At 42.6% G+C, this 19686-nt stretch overlaps 2 protein-coding genes across 6 annotated transcripts in view; one reads left to right on the forward strand and one right to left on the reverse strand.

The window, feature by feature from the left end:
* LOC133056307 (solute carrier family 5 member 4) overlaps nt 1-8197 on the forward strand; it is a 29072-nt gene extending 20875 nt beyond the window's left edge. Inside the window, exons 12-15 of one of the 4 annotated variants that reach the window (XM_061141466.1) lie at nt 1621-1789; nt 3177-3392; nt 3760-3862; nt 4229-8194. In XM_061141466.1, the coding sequence (XP_060997449.1) occupies nt 1621-1789; nt 3177-3392; nt 3760-3862; nt 4229-4443 (703 nt within the window). In that variant the 3' untranslated portion in view covers nt 4444-8194. Of the gene's footprint in view, nt 1-1620; nt 1790-3176; nt 3393-3759; nt 3863-4228 lie in introns of those variants that run through there. The other 3 variants (XM_061141468.1, XM_061141469.1, XM_061141470.1) reach the window with 3 other exon arrangements.
* A 3001-nt stretch (nt 8198-11198) lies between these two features.
* The window catches only part of SLC5A1 (solute carrier family 5 member 1), a 48736-nt gene continuing 40248 nt past the window's right edge, over nt 11199-19686 (reverse strand). For both annotated transcript variants that reach the window (XM_061141472.1, XM_061141471.1), the window contains 4 exons: nt 18649-18817; nt 17357-17572; nt 15540-15645; nt 11199-13532 (listed from right to left, as the gene is read on the reverse strand). In XM_061141472.1, coding sequence (XP_060997455.1) covers nt 13309-13532; nt 15540-15645; nt 17357-17572; nt 18649-18817 — 715 coding nt within the window. In that variant the 3' untranslated portion in view covers nt 11199-13308. The remainder of the gene's footprint in view (nt 13533-15539; nt 15646-17356; nt 17573-18648; nt 18818-19686) is intronic.

Consider the following 19686-nt stretch of genomic DNA (forward strand, 5'->3'; position numbering starts at 1 on the left):
TCTTTTTGTCTCTCTTATTAAATGTCTACTACATCTCAGAATACAAATATGAAAAAAGGACATATATGAGACAAGCAATTTCCTGCTTTGTGGGATTTATGCCTTTGTGAGGAAGGTAAACAATAAATGTGTGTTATACCTGGCTTCCCGGGTGGCTCAGTGGTAAAGAATCCGCCTGCCAACAAAGGAGACGCAAGGGACGAGGATTGGACCCCTGGGTCGGGAAGATCCCCTGGAGGAGGAAACGAAAACCACTCCGGTATTCTTGCCTGGGAAACCCCGTGGACAGGGGAGCCTGATGGGCTACAGTTCTTGAGGATGTAAAGAGTTGGACATGACTGTCCACACACACACTCACACACATTCTATACCTGATAACAAAAAATGTTAGGTAGAAAAGCAAAACAGGGTTGAAGGCTGGTGGCTACTGAAGACAGGCGCTCAGGGATTCCTCCCTTGAGGGTGTGACGTTTGAGCAAAACCCTGAAGGAAGTCCAGGAGTGAGTCCCATGGCTCAGTGTGGACAGGACAGTAAGTGCTGCAGGCTTTCAAGAGTCATGTGTGTCATGCGTGTGAGGACCAAGGTGTGAGGCTGGCACATGAGGAGCAGCTGGGAGGGAGATAGGAAACACAGTCAGAGAGGTAAAGGGGGGAGGTAAGGGCACACAGGTCCATTCACATCATAACAAGACTTTGGATTTCATTCCACGTGTGTTAGAAATCAGTCAAAGATAAGAACAAGGGAGGTATGTGATTTGCTTTCCAATGAGGATAACAACTAGGATAGTGGGTGTTATCTATTGAATCTATACTGTGTTCTAGGCATCATGCTCAGACTTGCCATGGTTTATCACATTTAGTTATTGCAAAGTTGCAGAGGTTTTGTAAAGATTAAATGAGACACTTGTGCCTCAGTCTCCTGCCCAAATGCTTGCCCGTCTTGTCTCTCAATCTTCAGGTCTCTGTTTCAGGTGAGCACAGAGTTGTGATAACCTTTTACAGAAAGCCCAGTAAACTATGTTTGTTTGTTAACTTATACAACAAGCATAACTGAAGTTTAGAAAAGTGAATCAGTCAGGATCCCTAGACCCCAGGAGCCTCTAGAAGGTTTTTACTTTTATCAATATTTTAACCAATTTTTTTCTACCTGTCAAAGTACTCAAGTATTAAAATGCACAAATTAGCATTTCTGGCCACTTCACTCAGCATATCTGTTTTAATTCCCACCTATACAAACTGACTTAGTTTCTCTCAAGCTAGGATAAAAGACCACCATGGGAGTCTGCTTTCTTTATCATGCAAATAATTGCTTCTTAATAGAAATAGTGTGTTGTAGTTTCAATTGATATATTGCATAAGCCACAGTACAGATTAATCAACTGCTGACATTTGAATATTTAATCTCATTGTTGAAGATATTATGACTAATTATAGATAAGCAATTGCTTTATTAGAATTTTACTAACAGATAATCACCAGGCACAGTGTGGCTCCATGTGAGGTCAAGGAGCTTGATTTTATTTGGAAAATCAATGAATGGCCTCAGAATGAATTCAAAACATAATACAAGTACCAATAAGGCTTTTGTTTAATATTGAAATAATTCTATTTTCTTCCCAGGTTATTTATCATTCTTTTAATTGCCATCAGCATTGTGTGGGTCCCCTTAGTACAGGTTGCTCAAAATGGACAACTGTTCCATTACATAGAATCTATTTCTAGCTACCTTGGGCCTCCAATTGCAGCTGTCTTCCTGCTTGCCATCTTCTGTAAAAGAGTCAACGAACAGGTAAGTGAAGATCGGGAAACTTCTCCCCTGCTGGAGTGAGAAAAAGGTATTTCATTCACTGGTAGAAAAATGCATTCTTCCCACCCTATTTATACATCTCAAGGCCCCTTTCAAGTTCAACTGTGGTCAGCTGCAATTCCTAATTCTAACTAAAGTGTATAGAAACATAGTGCACAGAGGACAGCCTTTTTATTTCTTACAAAATAGTATCTACATCCTCATCACAGAGTTGAGGAACACAAGGTCTGGAGTAAGACCACCAGGGTCCAGTCCTGGCTCTACCACTGAATATCATTGTGACCTCAATCAGACCACTTGACTCTCTGTAAAATTAAGACAATCACAATACCTACCTTAAAAGGTTGATGTAAGAAATTTTAAAAGATTTTTAAAACATGAAGTACTTAGAAGAAAATCTACTACATTCATGAAGATTTTTAAAATGTCTATTTTATGATGTACATAATTGATTATTATGGGCCTTGAACATTTAACTGCTTCTTTGTTCCCAGGTATTAGCCTTACTATTATAATTTTCAGATGAGGAACAGATGCCGAGAGATTAATATGTATGTTCTTTCCATATGTTACTTAACATTAGTAAGTGGAAACTTGAGATACAGACTAAGGTCTTCTTCCACCTAAAGCTCACAGTCTTAATCCCTATGCAATACTGTTTTTCCTAAACATAACATCTTGATCGGGCTTCCCTGGTGGCTCAGTGGAAAAGAATCCACCTGGAATGCAGGAGATGTGGGTTTGATCTCTGGGTTGGGAAGATCCCCTGGAGAAGAAAACGGCAACCCACTCCAGTATTCTTGCTTGGGAAATCCCATGGACAGAGGAGCCTGGCGAGCTATAGTCCGTGGGGCTGCAAAAGGTTCAGACACAACTTAGCCACTAAACAACAACAAATTATTGATCAGGGAAACAGGGATATATGTTTCTACTCCCACCAACTTCACAGATAAAATGAATGCTTTTAATTGTCAAAACCTTAATAAAGTTGTCAAACTATCTAATATCAATTCTTTAAATTGTGTAACATAAGGCATAGTTATGTTTATTCTCCAAAATGTCACAAGTTTTAACATATACACATATATAAAGTCAAACACAGAGAAAATTTCAGTTTGTGTCAGTGTAGGCAGTAATGTCCTGGAGTTGGAGAACCAACAGTGGAATGATCTTTCAGAACCACAGACAGCAACAGCCCACTGGTAACACAGGTATTTTCAGCTTTTCCCTGCTTTGATGACGTTGTGGTCAAGGATAGCCATTTGTTGGTCCTTAGTGGAGAAAATAGACAGGATGATAATTATGACTTTCTTGAACAAGTGTGTTGTCTTTTCTAAATACACAAATTTTACTCTTGTTTCTTTCTCAGGGAGCCTTCTGGGGTCTAATTGTTGGATTTGTGATTGGCCTCATCCGTATGATCGCAGAGTTTGTCTATGGAACGGGGAGTTGTTTGGCCGCCAGTAACTGCCCCCAAGTCATCTGTGGAGTGCACTATCTGTACTTTGCCCTCATTCTCTTTTTTGTTTCCATACTGATCATCCTGGGAATTTCCCTGTTAACAAAACCCATTCCTGATGCACATGTGAGTAATAAGTAATAGATATGCTCATTTTCCAAGGATTCTTTGCCTTTTAAAGCTTCAACTGGTGTATGAGTCCCATACAATGGGACCTGGAAATAGGGGTTTTAAACATATTATTGATGATTTTTAATAGCTACCAGAAAACAGAAATATTATTAAAACCATAAATAACTTTGTTTTTAAAAAAGCAGAAATAATTTTAAATGATAAATGTTTTTGTGGGTGAGAGTGGTGGAAGATCTCTTCTTTGTTGTCTGTACTTTTCTGTGCTGTTTGATTTTTTTGCACTATACAATAAACAAATGTATCATTGCATTATTGTAAACACTTACTATCACTAATATATTTGTCTCTGGTCTCTGGTCAGCTGTATCGCCTGTGCTGGGCTCTTCGGAATAGTACAGAGGAACGAATTGACTTAGATGCAGAAGAGGAAAGACACGAAGAAGCCGATGATGATGTTGATAATGGTAATACCTGGTTTACATTTGGTTTTCTCATAGAAATTCTATGTAACTGTCTTTGGTTTTTTTTTGTTTGTTTGTTTGTTTTTTTAATGCCATGAAATTCAGCTTTGGAAAAAGCTCTTAGGTTTATGGCAAACTTAGACTTTAAAATCTTACCTTCCCAACAACCAAGACAATTTGCTACATGTGAAATCCGTCCCTTCATCCACTTGTCTGTCAGTCTGTCTGTCCATCCATCCACCATCTATCCATGTGTGCCAGGAATTCCTGTAACACTTAGCAGCTATAATCATCCTTTACGAGCACCTGTACTACATTGACAGGATTTTTATTTCCCGTGTTCTGTGACCATTTATTTCTTCATTTCAGATAATCCTGAGGAAACTCGTGGATGTCTCAGGAAGGCTTATGACTTGTTCTGCGGTTTGCAGAGCAAAGGCCCCAAACTGAGCAAAGAGGAGGAAGAAGCCCAGAAGAAGAAGCTGACAGACACGTCTGAGAAGCCCTTATGGAGGACAGTAGTGAACATCAATGCCATCATCCTCCTGGCAGTGGCAGTCTTTGTTCATGGCTATTTTGCCTAAACTCTGTCTGTCTGAACTACTAGAGTATTTATTAAGCAAAGGATAATTTTATTGATTTTTCACTTGTATAACTTTTTTGTGTTGCAAAGGCAGATAACCATTTTATTGAATGAGATGACCATACACCTGGATTTTAGCTTTTGTTGTTCCTTTCTGTCAATAAAGAGAAAGAAAGAGTTGATAATTTAGAAAGTCAGTAAGTTGACTCAAGGTGTACGTAAACCAGAAGCACTGGGTCTAAATATTTTTTTATAGCTCAACAGGCAGATTGCCCTAACTTACATTCACTTTCTACAATTTCCAGAGGTTTCCACTTAGAAGGAATGCCTCTCCCAACTCTGCCTCACATATCTATCAAAGTGAACTTCTTCTGTCTTCCCTTCATTGCTCTCAAAGATTTGGAAAGTAGAAATATTTCCTAAAGGTTAAGAGGAGGTGAGTTGAAAATACCAGCTGTAAATATATTTGTGAATTTACTGGATATTATTAGCTTATATCTAAATAAAGTCACCCCCTACTAAATGTTAGCATATCAAGCCATTGATTTTTAGACTTTTTTTTTTATTTTAATTTGGCCATGCCTTGTGGCTATAGGATCTTAGTTCCTCAACCAGGGATTAAACTTGGGCCCTGGCTGTGAAAGCACTGAGTCCCAGCCACTGAACCACCAGAGAATTTGCATGATTTTTAGGCTACTTTTTAAAAATAGTTCACACAATTCATCTATTTAAAGTGTACAATTAAGTTTATTTCAGAATAGTCAGAGTTGTGCAATAATTACCAAATCTAATTTTCTATATTAACATTAATTCTTTATTTACTTTGTTACTGGAATATGTCTTTCTCTGTATTTGTTTTATTTTGACATTGTGTGTTGTTCTGTGACTGACTTTTCCATATAAAATTTATCTTGGAGCTCTCCACCTATTAGTACATACAGATATCCCTCATTCTTTTTAGTAGCACATTATTCCATAAAATCATTTACCATAATTTGACCATTTTTCTACCGAGAAACATTCACATTTGTTTCAATTACTTGGTATTATCTACAATATTTGACTAATATGTGCATGCTAAGGCACTTCAGTTGTGTTCAACTCTTTGTGACCCCATGGACTGTAGCCTGCCAGGCTCCTTTGTCCATGGAATTTTTCAGACAAGAATATTGGAGTGGGTTGGCATTTCCTCCTCCAGGGAGTCTTTCCCCCTTGGTAACCATAAGATTGTATTCTACATCTGTTTCTGTTTTGTAAATAAGTTCATTTGTACCATTTTTTGATTCCACGTATAAGCAATATCACATGATATTTGTTTCTTTCTGGCTTACTTCACTCAATATGACAATCTCTAAGTCCATCCAGGTCAGTGCAAATGGCATCATTTTGTTTTTATTGGTGAGTAGTATTCCACTATATACATGTACCACATCTTCTTTATCCTTTCATCCATTGATGAATATTTAGGTTGTCTCCTTGTCCTGGCTATTGTAAATAGTGCTGCAATGAACAGTGCGTTGCATGTATCTTTTCAAATTATGGTTTTCTCTGGAGTGGGATGCCCAGGAGTGGGATTGCTGGATCATATGGCAGCTCTATTTTTGGATTTTTGAGGCACCTTCATACTGTTCTCCACACTTGCTGTACCAGTTGACATTTCCATCAACAGTGTAAATAGGTTCCTTTTTCTCCACACCCTCTCCAGTATTTACTGATTGTAGATTTTTTGATGATGGCCATTCTGACTGGTGTGAGGTGATACCTCATTGTAGTTTTGATTTGCATTTCCCTAAGAATTAGTGATGTTGAGCATCTTTTCCTGGGCTTTGGGCCACCCGAATGTCTCCTTTGGAGAAATATCTATTTAGATCTTCCACCCATTTTTTGGTCGGCTTGTTTGATATTGAGCTGCATGAGCTGTTTGTATATTTTGTTCATTGTTAAATGGTGTACAACTCCATTTGTTTAGTGACTGTCCCAGACTATTGTGGCAATGCCCACATTCTTTATTGATGTGGCCACGGAAGTCTTTGTTCCTTAGCTTCTGTTCAGTTGTTTTGATAGAGACTTCCTTGAATTCCAGGAAGTCTCCCAATTTTCCAAACTGACTGTTCTGAGGCCCTTCTTCAGCTCCTAACCAGGCTTGCACTGGATCTGACCAAGGTGAAAGCTTAGGGTCTTCTCAGCCCTTTTCTAATCGTGTGTCTTACCCTGGTCTTTCTAAATATGGCTTTCTAAATTCCCCAGTATATATAGTTGCTTTTGGATGTCTTAATTTCCCAATGACATTTCCCCAAGATTTTACCTTAAGCAGTCTATGCTATGCTTTTTATTTTTAGGCCATGCTGCATGGCACGTGTGCTCTTAGTTCCCAGACCGGGGATGGAACCCACGTCCCCTGCCTTGGAAGCACGGAGTCTTAACCACTGGACCACCAGGGAACTCCCTACTGTATGTTTTGAAATAACAGGCGTCTGTGGCTTGCGGTTTGGCTTGCAGTGTTTTCAAGCTTCCTCACTCTTGAGTTCATTTAGGTGAGACAGAGTGCCACCTAGTGTCAATTCTTCAGGTAGCCAGCCAGGGAGCAAGGAACCGGCTTACACAGTCATTTGTGAACACGGTCTGCTCCGCCTTCTCTGGACCTAGGGAAGTGGGTCCACACTGGGGGCACGGGCTACCCCTGCTCTAAGACTGGTGCCGCTTAATGGCAGGTGCTACTTTAAGACTGCCAGCACGCGGAGAGAGAGGGTGAGGGGAAGGAGTAAGAGTGCCACAAAACCTTCCAACCATTTCATAGTGACTTTTTCTTGCTTCCTTGCTTGTTCGTTTGCTATCAACTTTTATAAACCGTTTTCTAGAATTCTCACAAAATTGGTTCTGACAGTTTCTGTTCAACTTTCAATGTTTCTATTGGAGGATGAGAGTATGGAGTGGCCTCCACCATATTGCAGACATCACCATTTTTTTAATGTTTATTTATTTATGACTGTGCTGAGTCTTCACTGTTTTGTAGGCTTTTCTCTGGTTGCACCAAGTGGGTGCTACTCTCTAGTGGGCTTCTCACTGCGGTAGCTTCTCTTGTTGTGGAGCACAAGTTCTGGGGCGCTTGCACTTCACTTAATTGCAGCATGTAGGCTCAATAGTGGGCTCCCCAGCTCTGGAGCACAGGCTCAGTAGTTGTGGCTTAGTTGATCTGTGGCTTGTACTTGTGCGATCTTCCCAGATCAGGGGTCAAACCCATGTTTCCTGCATTGGCAGGCAGATTCTTTACCACTGAGCCACCAGGAAAGCCCTAGACGTCACCATTTTTCAGTTGAGTTCAGTTCAGTTCAGTTGCTCAGTCATGTCTGACTCTTTGCGACCCCATGAATCGCAGCACACCAGGCCTCCCTGTCCATCACCAACTTGCGGAGTTTACTCAAACTCATGTCCATCGAGTCGGTGATGCCATCCAGCCATCTCATCCTCTGTCGTCCCCTTCTCCTCCTGCCCCCAATCCCTCTCAGCATCAGGGTCTTTTCCAATGAGTCAACTCTTCGCATGAGGTGGCCAAAGTATTGGAGTTTCAGCTTCAGCATCAGTCCTTCCAATGAACAGCCAGGACTGATCTTTAGGATGGACTGGTTGGATCTCCTTGCAGTCCAAGGGACACTCAGGAGTCTTCTCCAACACCACTGTTCAAAAGCATCAATTCTTCAGTGCTCAGCTTTCTTCACAGTCCAACTCTCTCACATCCATACATGACCACTGGAAAAACCACAGCCTTGACTAGACGGACCTTTGTTGGCAAGTAATGTCTCTGCTTTTTTTTTTTTTTTTTTTTTATTAGTTGGAGGCTAATTACTTTACAATATTGTAGTGGTTTTTGTCATACATTTACATGAATCAGCCATGGATTTATATGTATTCTCCATCCCAATCCCCCCTCCCCCATCCCTCTCCACCTGATTCCTCTGAATGTCTCTGTTTTTAATATGCTATCTAGGTTGGTCATAACTTTCCTTCCAAGCAGTAAGCGTCTTTGAATTTCATGGCTACAATCACCATCTGCAGTGATTTTGGATCCCCAAAAAATAAAGTCTGACACTGTTTCCACTGTTTCCCCATCTATTTGCCATGAAGTGATGGGACCAGATGCCATGATCTTAGTTTTCTGAATGTTAAACTTTAAGCCAACTTTTTCACTCTCCTCTTTCACTTGCATCAAGAGGCTCTTTAGTTCCTCTTCACTTTCTGCCATAAGGGTGGTGTCATCTGCATATCTGAGGTTATTGATATTTCTCCCGGCAATCTTGATTCTAGCTTGTGCTTCTTCCAGCCCAGCGTTTCTCATGATGTACTCTGCATATAAGTTAAATAGTCAGGGTGACAACATACAGCCTTGACGTACTCCTTTTCCTATTTGGAACCAGTCTGTTGTTCCATGTCCAGTTCTAACTGTTGCTTCCTGACCTGCATATAGGTTTCTCAAGAGGCAGGTCAGGTGATCCGGTATGCCCATCTCTTTCAGAATTTTCCACAGTTTATTGTGATCTACACAGTCAAAGGCTTTGGCATAGTCAATAAAGCAGAAATAGATGTTTTTCTGGAATTCTCTTTATTTTTATTGAATTTACTTTTATTAAATTTATTTTATTTTCTAAACTTTATTACCTGATCGGGGAGCGTGGGGTGCCACACCAAATGGTATGTAGGATCTTAGTTCCCATGCCCCATGCAGTCACAGTCTGAGGCACTAGAGAATTAGACTTAACCAAATGAATGAGTGGGAGAAGAGAACACAATTAAGCCTAAAACACAGGTAAAGTTAGTTCTGCATCTTATGGATTTCCAAGTCATAGTTTCCTGTGGAAACAATAATCTGAAGTAGATGTCATGCAGCAAAAGGAAAAAGAATTACAAACTGAACACATAGGGCCTGAGGGTGAGAGAAGGCAGGAGGGGCAGGGCCTTTGGATGGTAGGATCACAGAGGTTTTCAACAAAGAGTGAAAGAGAAAGCATCTGGGGCTCCCAGGACTCCAGCACCTTGACTCCTGGACTATCAGAAGGCACAAGCCAAGCATCAGAATTCTAATTTGAATTATCTAATGTTTAGTTTGGCCTTTGAGTGTGATTTAGGAATGCAGGTCCACACAGGGACCAGCTTCTCTCCAGCTGGGTGTGCCTTAGAACCAGACAGCATCATTACCTGTGTCCTAGGAGTCTTGGAAGAGCCCTCATAGAAGAGCAGAAGCTAATGTGACAGAAAAAAAAACTGGCTGAGTCACAGATGCAATGTGAAGCTCAGGGACTGAATAACACTCACTTGAGTCCTCCAGAGCCAGTCAAACAATCCTGCCCCATTAAACCACCCACATCACCTTAATTCCATCCCCACCAACCCGTCAAGGCAATAGCACCTCTTCCAAAACCTTGGTTCACTGAAATCCAGTTTGGAGGTTAGAAGGAGTATTTTTGGGACTGGGTTGGGGGTAATGTTAAAAAAAAAATCTGTCTCCTCCAGCTAAGCACACATGTGTTTTTCTTCCAAGGTTTGCTTTTGTGAAGCAGAACAAGCTGTAGCAGATCTTTCAGGAAATGGTGATTTCAGTACTAGTAAAAAGTGAGAGCTCTAATGAGTTTCAAAGGGAGCAGTTTGATTGAGAGTAGCACTGACATACACACACAACCCCGTGTAACATAGCTAGCTCGTGGGAAGATGCTGTATAGCTCAGGGAGCTCGTGCCGCGCCCTGTGATGACCGAGAGGGGTGGGATGGGTCGGGTGGGAGGGAAGCTCAAGAGGGAGGGGATACGTGTACACTCTTGGCGGAGTCACACGGTTGTACAGCAGACACTAACACAACATTGTAAAGCAATCATACTCCAATTTTTAAAGTAATTTTTTTTTAAGGTAGAGTTTTTTTCCATGTAAACACCAATGCCTGACTCAATTGTACAGAAGAAAGAAATGCTACCAGGTCTGTCAAAGGCACCAGAACCAACATCATTCTGCGCAGAAGGAGCTTTGTCTTCTCATTTTGAGAGATTCCTTTTAAAATGGTCCTCCATATGTTCAGTTCAGTCGCTCAGTCGTGTCCGACTCTTTGCACCCCCATGGACTGCAGCACGCCAGGCCTCCCTGTCCATCCATCACCAACTCCCGGAGTTTACTCAAACTGATGTCCATTGAGTTGGTGATGCCATCCAACCATCTCATCCTCTGTTGCCCCCTTCTCCTCCCACCTTCAATCTTTCCCAGCATCAGGGTCTTTTCAAATGAGTCAGTTCTTTGCATCAGGTGGCCAAAGCATTGGAGTTTCAGCTTCAGCATCAGTCCATATGTAAAGAAGCTCCGTATGTAAAGAAGCTTTTTTCCTGACAGGGCATGGTTTTTCAGTTCTATAAACTAACATTAATGAGCAATCACTCTGCACCACAGCACATGCCTTGCATCTGAGGAAAGAAACAGCTCTTTCTTGCACCCTGACATCATTCTAGTACAATTTATCACTTACTGGGACCTGGTTACCAAAGCGGTTCTCATGGAACACTGTGCATTGAAGGTAGAGTTACTCACCTCGTTTTCACTAGAGGTTTTGAAGTTGAAATCCTCTCCAAACTTTGCTACATGTAGTTAACTTGTTCAAGTTGCTAGATTCTATTAACTTTCCTGGCTTCTGCTTCCTAATCCATATCTCATGCCAACTAATTCTCACCACAGACATGGTCAGTATTTATCTAGAATGGCTAGAAAACAGGAAATCAAGACATCATGGCTTTTCAGTGTTTTTATTTTTTTTACCAAAGTAATAAATTTTAATGAAAAGGACTAAATGCAGCTTAATATAACATCTGTTGGCATTCTTCATGTATGTAAGAAAGATGCCATCCTCTTTTCACTCATCCACTTTTCAAAGTGACCTTGTCACACCTAGAGGAGGTAGGTATATGCTATAAGCACCAAGGTCCTCATTTTTTCAAAAAGAAAAATACACAGTTGAGAAAAAAATAATTTACCACAATATACACAGTGAATCATTGGCAAGGTCAGAAACAGAATCTAGGACATCTAGATACTGAATGCCTGCTCAGTCCACCAGCTTTCAGTCATCATTCTTTATCTTCTCTGAGCTCAAAAATATCACAAACTCCCCACAAAGCTGAGTACTCTGAGTAATACTAGCTATGTGAAATTTTCCACTCTTCCCTCTTCTCTGCATGGCTTAAGGGAAATATGAGGGCACATCAAATATTTTCATTTCCTTTCATAAGAACAAGCCATTCTTTACCTGTTGAGCCATTTTTAAACCCCAGGAACTACTACCTCAGATCCCACCTATTTGCTAAGCTAGTCTCAAATCAGTCAATACAAACCACATGACTTCCACAGAATTATATTACAAAATGATTAGATTTCACAGGTGGAACTAAAAGGATTAATCAAATTTAAATTTAATTTTTAAAATTTCTCCTTAGGAAGGAGGTACAACAGAAAATAAAAATGTTGGACAAAATACTACCTGGAACAGAGACCACCCACTCTAACCTTGTTCAATGGTTGATCACCAATCAAGACACATAAGGGAAAAGAGCTGTGGCCACCTGAACTCATAGGGAGGAGGATCTTGGGCTAAAAGTATCAGTGTTTTAGGAGAGTGCGGCTGCTCTGAGATGACAAGTGCCGCCAGAGGCATGTTTGCTCTTTATGTGACACAGAGTCAATTACTAAGCCCCCACAGAATCAGTTACATCAGCACCACGAGGAAGCGGAGCCTCTGGAAAATGCACCCCGATTCATTATAGTCACCAGAGAGTGTACTCTGTGCAGCCATAAGGTTAACCAAAAAGAAAAGTGAAGTCACTCAGTCACGTGCAACTCTTTGTAACCCCATGGACTGTAGCCCTCCAGGCTCCTCTGTCCATGGGATTCTCCAGGCAAGAATACTGGAGTGGGTTGCCATTTCCTTCTCCAGGGGATCTTCCCGACCCAGGGATCAAACCCAGGTCTCCTGCACTGCAGGCAGACTCTTTGTCATCTAAGCCACCAGGAAAGCCCAAAAAGAAAACAAGCATTTATTAACAAATACACATGTCATCCATTCAGTCCACAAACATTACTGAGTGGCTAAGATAGTCCAGGCACAGGAAATGCCAAATAAATGAAATCTCAAACACAAGGAACTGACAATGAACATTTTTCAAGAAAGCCAGAAAACCCCCTTGACTCAAGATTATCTGCTTTCCCCTCTGGCCCAAGGCTGGTGCCTGGATCCCTTTTATTGGCACCAGTACTGCCATGTCCAGGCCTCTCCTTCAAAGAGCAAACACCCAGGACACAGACCCCATCGAGCTTCCATCCTCAGGTTCAATGTGTTCATCAATTTATCAGATTGATTTTTCTTGTGCCAGGAAAACTTGACAAGGATTTCATGAGGTAGGGTGATGCTTTCTTTCAAAAAAAAAAAATGAGGGGGGAGGTTAGATAGAGAAAGTGGTAGTAGTCAGGGGACCACAACTCTTTAAGCAATATTTAAGGATCACAAACAATGTTAACATGCTGAATCTACCTGAGAAAAACTTGCATCAGACATCACGGGGCTTCTGTATCTTAGTCTGCCTTTTCCTAGACACTGGACTGAGGGGAATTTCCTTCTGCAGCTCTGATATGTACAGATGACTGTACCACACTGGCCTCAAATATATAAGTTAACAGCAAATCAGTGATTTTTCTCCAGCTAGCCTGTAATTACAAATGTACACACTTATCGACAGGGCAGAGTTTACAACTGGCTGGTGTCCCTTTAACACCACTGAATGGGACCAAAGAGAGACAGAGTGAAGACTCCAGCCTCCACAAGCACAGCCTGCAGCAGAAAGCAGGACTCAGGCAAAGTAGGCGTGGCAGAAGACAGCCACGGCCAACAGAATGATGCCATTGATGTTCACTACCATCCTCCACAAACGGTTCTCCGAGGTGTCTGTCATCTTCAGCTTCATGGCTGCCTCTTCTTCCTTCGTCATTTTGGGGCCTTTCTGCTGGTCCAGGCCACAGAACAGGTCATAGGCCCGCTTGAAGCATCCTTTTTTCTCCTCAGAAGTTTCTGTGTCTGGGGAAAGGAATAAAAGGACTGTTGGATACAGAAGCAGGAGGCAGTAGAAAAGATTTCCAGAGGAGATATCAGGCCATGATACATCTGCCACTTTGCACACAGCTCCCAATTTTCTTGTTTGCAGGAATAAAAATGGTACAAATTAATGTTTGGATAAATGTAATTAATTATAAGATGATGTTAATAGTTGGAGTCTATATAATATACTGTGGTGGTATATTTTACTTCTGTTGGGCCCAAAGGAAATACATTTTGATTTAGGACACTCAGAATCAAACAAGAAATAATAGCTTATGAGAGAGAAATGTTAACCATTGACTGGGGGACTGTGACATGTGAAGAATGTGGAAAACCCACCTCTCAACCAGAGAAACCCATATCTGTTTGCTACATCGCTGAAAGCAATGAGTTTGGCATGACTCAAGAATGTATTGACTGCACCTGGAAATCCAAGGCTTCACAACAGATCCAGCCATGTGGCAAGGATTGGTCTTTTCAGTCCCTGATCCAGGGCAGCAAGTGAGCAGCAAGTGAGCAGCAAGTGAGCAACAAGTGAGCAGCAAGTGAGCAACAAGTAAGCAGCAAGTGAGCAAGTGAGCAGCAAGTGAGCTTAAGATCTGATACTGCTGAGTCAAACCATTCAACTGACCTTGACACTAAAAGTGGATGCCCACCAAGGGAACTAATTCTGTGCTCCTTAGGAAGGAGGTACAACAGAAAATAAAAATGTTGGACAAAATACTACCCGGAACAGAGACCACCCACTCTAACCTTGTTCAACGGATGATCACCAATCAAGACACATAAGGGAAAACAGATGTGGCCACCTGTGCTCTGAACCCAGGTGTGGCATTAAAGGTGAGCAGACCTGGATTAGAATCCCAGGTTTGTGACTCACTAAATATGAAATCAAGCCCACTGTGTTTTCAGCACCATGGTCAGAGACCACTGCCCTCCCCTCTCCAGCCCAGGACCAGTAAATCACACATGACCTTGTGCTCCCACACCTCTGCACACCACACATCACCACGACCAACCTCCATGTGTGCACCCCTCCCATGTAGGGAGAAAAAGCTCCGACACAGAAATTGAGGAAGACACTGCTCCATGATCAGGATAAATCTCTAAGCATTGACTAAGCATTATCTTAGAGCTCTGAAGAATTGATGCTTTCGAATGGTGGTGCCAGAGAAGACTCTTGAGAGTCCCTTGGACAGCAAGGAGATCAAATCAGTCAACCCTAAACAAAATCAACCCTGAATGTTCATTGGAAGGACTGGTGCTGAAGCTGAAACTCCAATACTTTGGCCACCTGATATGAAGAGCTGATTTATTGGAAAGACCCTGATGCTGGGGAAGATTGAAGGCAAAAAGAGAAGAGTGTGGCAGATGATGAAATTATTGGATGGCATCACCAACTCAATGGACATGAGTTTGAGCAAACTCCAGGGGAGAGTGAGGGCAGGGAAGCCTTGTGGGCTGCAGTCCATGGGGTCACAAAGAGTCAGAAACCACTTAGTGACTGAACAACAAATAACAACAAGCATTATCTTAGTGGACTTGCAGGGAAATCTGATATTTTAAACATGATATGTTAAGCCAGCAAGACACAATACCCTAAGAACCTCCATCTCATCCCCCTGATATCACTAGAACTGACCATAGCTTTGGTTCCAACTGCTTTCAGTTTATAGGCTAGTGTCTTCCCTGTCCCTAGCCAAGCCCCAAACCAAGTAAGGGTGGTGAATATCTCACCTGTGCTTACTCACTGAGCACCGTAAACCAAGAAGGGAGGAGCTGGGACAATTCTGCATCCTCCTCCTCCCCTTGACAAGGCCTTGAGTGAACTGCCCAAAGCCCATTTATCCATCTCACCCCATACTCCACTCCTCACTCTCCTCCAGAAGAGAGATCTGAGCTTTGAAGGCACTTGGTGAAGGCTTCAGTAAGGTGGTCTTGTGGTTGGAGGAGTAACTTGGGAATAGGCTCTGAGCCACAAATCACCTATTTCTAAGGCATCCTCCCGGGCATCTTGAATGTCCTCGTCTTCTGCATCCAGGTCAATACGCTCCTCTTTGCTGTTACGCAGGCTCCAGCACAAGCGGTAGAGCTGTGGAGAAAGCAGAACAGGTTAGCAGGAAGATCCAAGTAGTGTCCTGGGCCAAAAAGTTGGGAGAACAAAGAGATGTGTGTCGAGAAGGGAAAAGGAATGTGGCTCTCAACTCCATCAACAACACAGATAACAGTTCCCATCCACAGCACTATCTCTGAATATGTTGGGACCGTGGATATAAATCATACACACACATGCACATACCATCCCCTAAGATATGGGCATATTCAGAGGCTAAGAGACTGTCATGAGCATAGAAATGTTTTGAATGAATGATCTCTTGTTACATATGGTAAATGAATTTGTTCCTTTTAGCTCTCATGGTAGGAAACAAGGCCAGGCACCCATTTATCCAGACAGCAGTGTAAGTAAGATCAGATTTTTGTACCATATTAATTGTAGACTCATGAGCCAGTTAGAATAGGAAGAGCTGGAGGTGTACTTTCTATGGACATGAAACCAGAAACTACTTTATTTCAAGAAGCATGGAACTAAATGAGTTTGGGGCTACAATATTTTGAAAAACTGAGGCATCAAGAAGCAATTAATACAACATAAAGAGAGTCTGTGACAGAGTTGGCCAATAACCATGATGGCAGTTCTACTGCTATAAAAGCAATCTTTGTTTGACATTAAGATTGGTCACAGTTTTGAAAATTTGGCGGTGAGGTTAAAGGCCTGTTAGGGATTCCTATTTTTCTGTATGCATGAGAAAGGGACCAACAAAAGCCTTTCTCTTTCTCTTCAGACAAAAGTGATCTTGGGTTAACTCTCTAGCTCTGTTCCCTGGAAACCTGAGAAGGGAAGAATGCTAGCCGTGCTGGGTTACCAGACTACACTGCTTATGGTAAAAAGTGACCCACAACTGGTAATCTCCACCTGCACTGGGAGGGCTGTGAACATTCCCTAAACCAAGGGCAACATCTAGAGCTAAAGAAGAGTACCTGTCATCTTTGAAGTATTGAATCAATTAGACTTTGATACCATTTGAAATTTCTTAAATTCCATGGGCAACTGTTTGGAGGCTTCATTGGGGAAAAAAAAATAAAGGGTATATCATGCTTCAGATTTTCCCTCAGTGTGGTGAGTTTTACAACTAGGTATGTCCCTTGCTGGAACCTTTGGAAGCTATGACCTAGAGACTATTACAAGAAATATGCATTCCTATCTGGGACATAAGCATCCAAGCTGGGGTAACCCTGTGTCTGTCCATGTGATCTCATTGCCTTGTTCCTGAGTCATCACCCAGGCAGCAGGATCCAGAGAAGCAGTCCCTTGTACTGAAATGTGACCTGCTGAAGACACTCTTGACACTGTTCTGCTGGCAAACCATGTTTCCTGTCCTGTCCTTCTGTGCATGCTCAGTTGCTAAGTCGTCCAACTCTCTGCAACACCATGGACTGTAGCCCATCCAACTCCTCTGTCCATAAAATTTCCCAGGCAAGAATACTCGAGTGGGTTGCTATTTCCTCCTCTGGGGCATCTTCCTGACACAGGGATCGAACCCAGGTCTCCTGCATTGCAGCTGGATTCTTTACCACTGAGCCATCTGGGAAGCCCATGTGTCCTTTTACATGACACCAAAGACAAGGACAGCCTATTTTAGTCATGAGAGTAAGAGACCTCTAACTGAGCCAAAGCAATCAAGTTGAGTGCTGCAGCATGAACATGAAACCAGCACAGGACGGTCTTCTACACGGATACTCACATGCACATCTGCAATGGGCTTGGTGAAGAGGGAGATGGCCAGGATGACGATGATAGTGATGACAAAGAGGATGATGGCAAAATACAAGTAGTGGACACCACAGATAATCGTGGGACAGTTGCTGGGCTCCATGCAGCTCCCGGTTCCATAGGCAAACTCGGTGATCATACGGGACACCCCGATCAAAAATCCTATGATCAATCCCCAAAAGGCTCCCTGTGAAAGAAAAGCCTGGTTAATGAACACTGTATTTGGGAAACAGCTGTGCATTCACTGGGGGACAGAGACAAAAGAATAACAGTGAGAGAAATACGAGCTCCAGGCCATCTGAAACAGGAACACTGGAGTTGAGAACATGACTAGGAAAGTTACGTCAGGCCTTCGATGGCTCCATTTACCACCTTTTAATAACTCGACTTGGTATTTGCATGTGCTTAGTTGGCCAGTCATGTCCAACCAACTCTTTTTCGACCCCATGGACCTGCCAGGCTCCTCTGTCCATGGGATTTTCCAGGCTAGGGTACTGGATTGGGTTGCCATTTCCTCCTCCAGGGGATCTTCCCAATGGAGGGATTGGACCCGTGTCTCCTGCATCTTCTGCCCTGGCAGGTGTATTCTTTACCACTGAGCTACCTTGGAAGCCCTTCGTTAGAATAGCACCCAAGTTCTCAGTGCCAAAAAAAACCCCGTTAACTTTAAAAATACTTTGAATTTCTCTACCTGCAGCTGCTATTACCATCAGACTCCAGATTTAGGTACATTCAGTTATAACACAATTACTTGTGAGCTAATCTGTATTCCTTGAAGACATGGGAAAGAAACTGGGTCTCTTAGAGGAAGAGGAGAAAGGAACTTTTCCATCAGCCCCTTTTATAGATCCAAAGTCCCCTCACCCTTATCCCTATCTGGCTGGAGTATCACTTTTTGGTCCTTCACTGGGCCCTGAGAAGTGCTGGCTGGAAAACCTAGCCCCCTGAAGAACCCAGGAGGTAGGCTGTGCTAGCACTTCCTATGGAGCTGTTCGCCCAGAGGTTACAAGCTTCCCAGAGAGTGCCACACAGTCAGAATCACCCAGAGTAGATGGAAAACACACATCATTACTTGGGAATTAATTTAGAACCTGCAGCGAGGAGGAGAGTCCCAAGGTCCCTGGAGGATTTTCCATATAAATCCTCACCAGCACCTTCATTCCTGCTCAAGATATCTGGAAGTAGAATTCCTCCAGAGAATATACAAATCCAGATGGGAATTTCTGTGCCCAAATGACTTTTCTAAACATTCATGATACCTACCGGCTCATTGACTCTCTTGCAGAAAATAGCAAGCAGGAAGACTGCTGCGATGGGTGGTCCCAAGTAACTGGTGATGGACTGGATGTAGTCGAAGAGCTGTCCGCCTTGTGCCGACTGCACGACGGGCACCCAGGCGATGCTGATGCCGATCAGCACCAGCATGAACAACCTGAAATTAAGCCCCACAACAGGGTGTCAACAAATGGCTCCACTGGAATAGTTATAGATAGATAGACAGAGAAACTACCTGCAATACAGGAGACTCAGGTTCAATCCCTAGGTCAGGAAGATCCCCTGGAGAAGGAAATGGCAACACTCTCCAGTACTCTTGCCTGGGAAATCCCATGTACATGTACATGTACATGGGAAATCCATGTAGCCTGGAGGGCTACATTCCACAGGGTCACAAAGAGTCAGATGTGACTGAGTGACTGAACAACAGCAACAGTAGAGACAGACAGATAGAAAGGTTTATATGACCAGAGCAGGGAAAAATAATTAGCAAATTCATTGAGACTCTTCTTCTGTATTCTGCTCCTTCAGAGGTTTCCCTTGTGGCTCAGACAGTAAAGAATCCACCTGCACTGTGGGAAACGTGGGTTCAATCCCTGGGTTGGGAAGATCCCCTGAAGGAGGGCATGGCAACTCACTCCAGTATTCTTGCCTGGAAAATCCCCAAGGACAGAGGAGCCTGGTGGGTTACAGTCCATGGGGTCACAAAGAGTCGGACATGACTGAGCGACTAAGCACATAGCACTGCTCCTTCAGGAAAATCTTCTTTGCCTATAAGTAAAATGCACTTGATTTTTGATAGTAAAGTAGACCTACTAACCACCAGGAAAGAATCCAATTTGAGAGGCAGTGGTGTTTAGGAACAAAGGTGAGGACTTTGGAGTCAGTCTCCTTTTTTTTTTTTTTTTTTTTTTTGGCCATGCCTCATAACTTATGGGATCTCAGTTTCCCAACCAGGGATTGAACTTGCACCCTTGGCAGTGAGAACACGGAATCCTAACCACAGGACCACCTGGGAATTCTCTG

This window comes from Dama dama, chromosome 5, assembly GCF_033118175.1.
Source record: "Dama dama isolate Ldn47 chromosome 5, ASM3311817v1, whole genome shotgun sequence".
NCBI classification, from domain to species: Eukaryota; Metazoa; Chordata; class Mammalia; order Artiodactyla; family Cervidae; genus Dama; species Dama dama.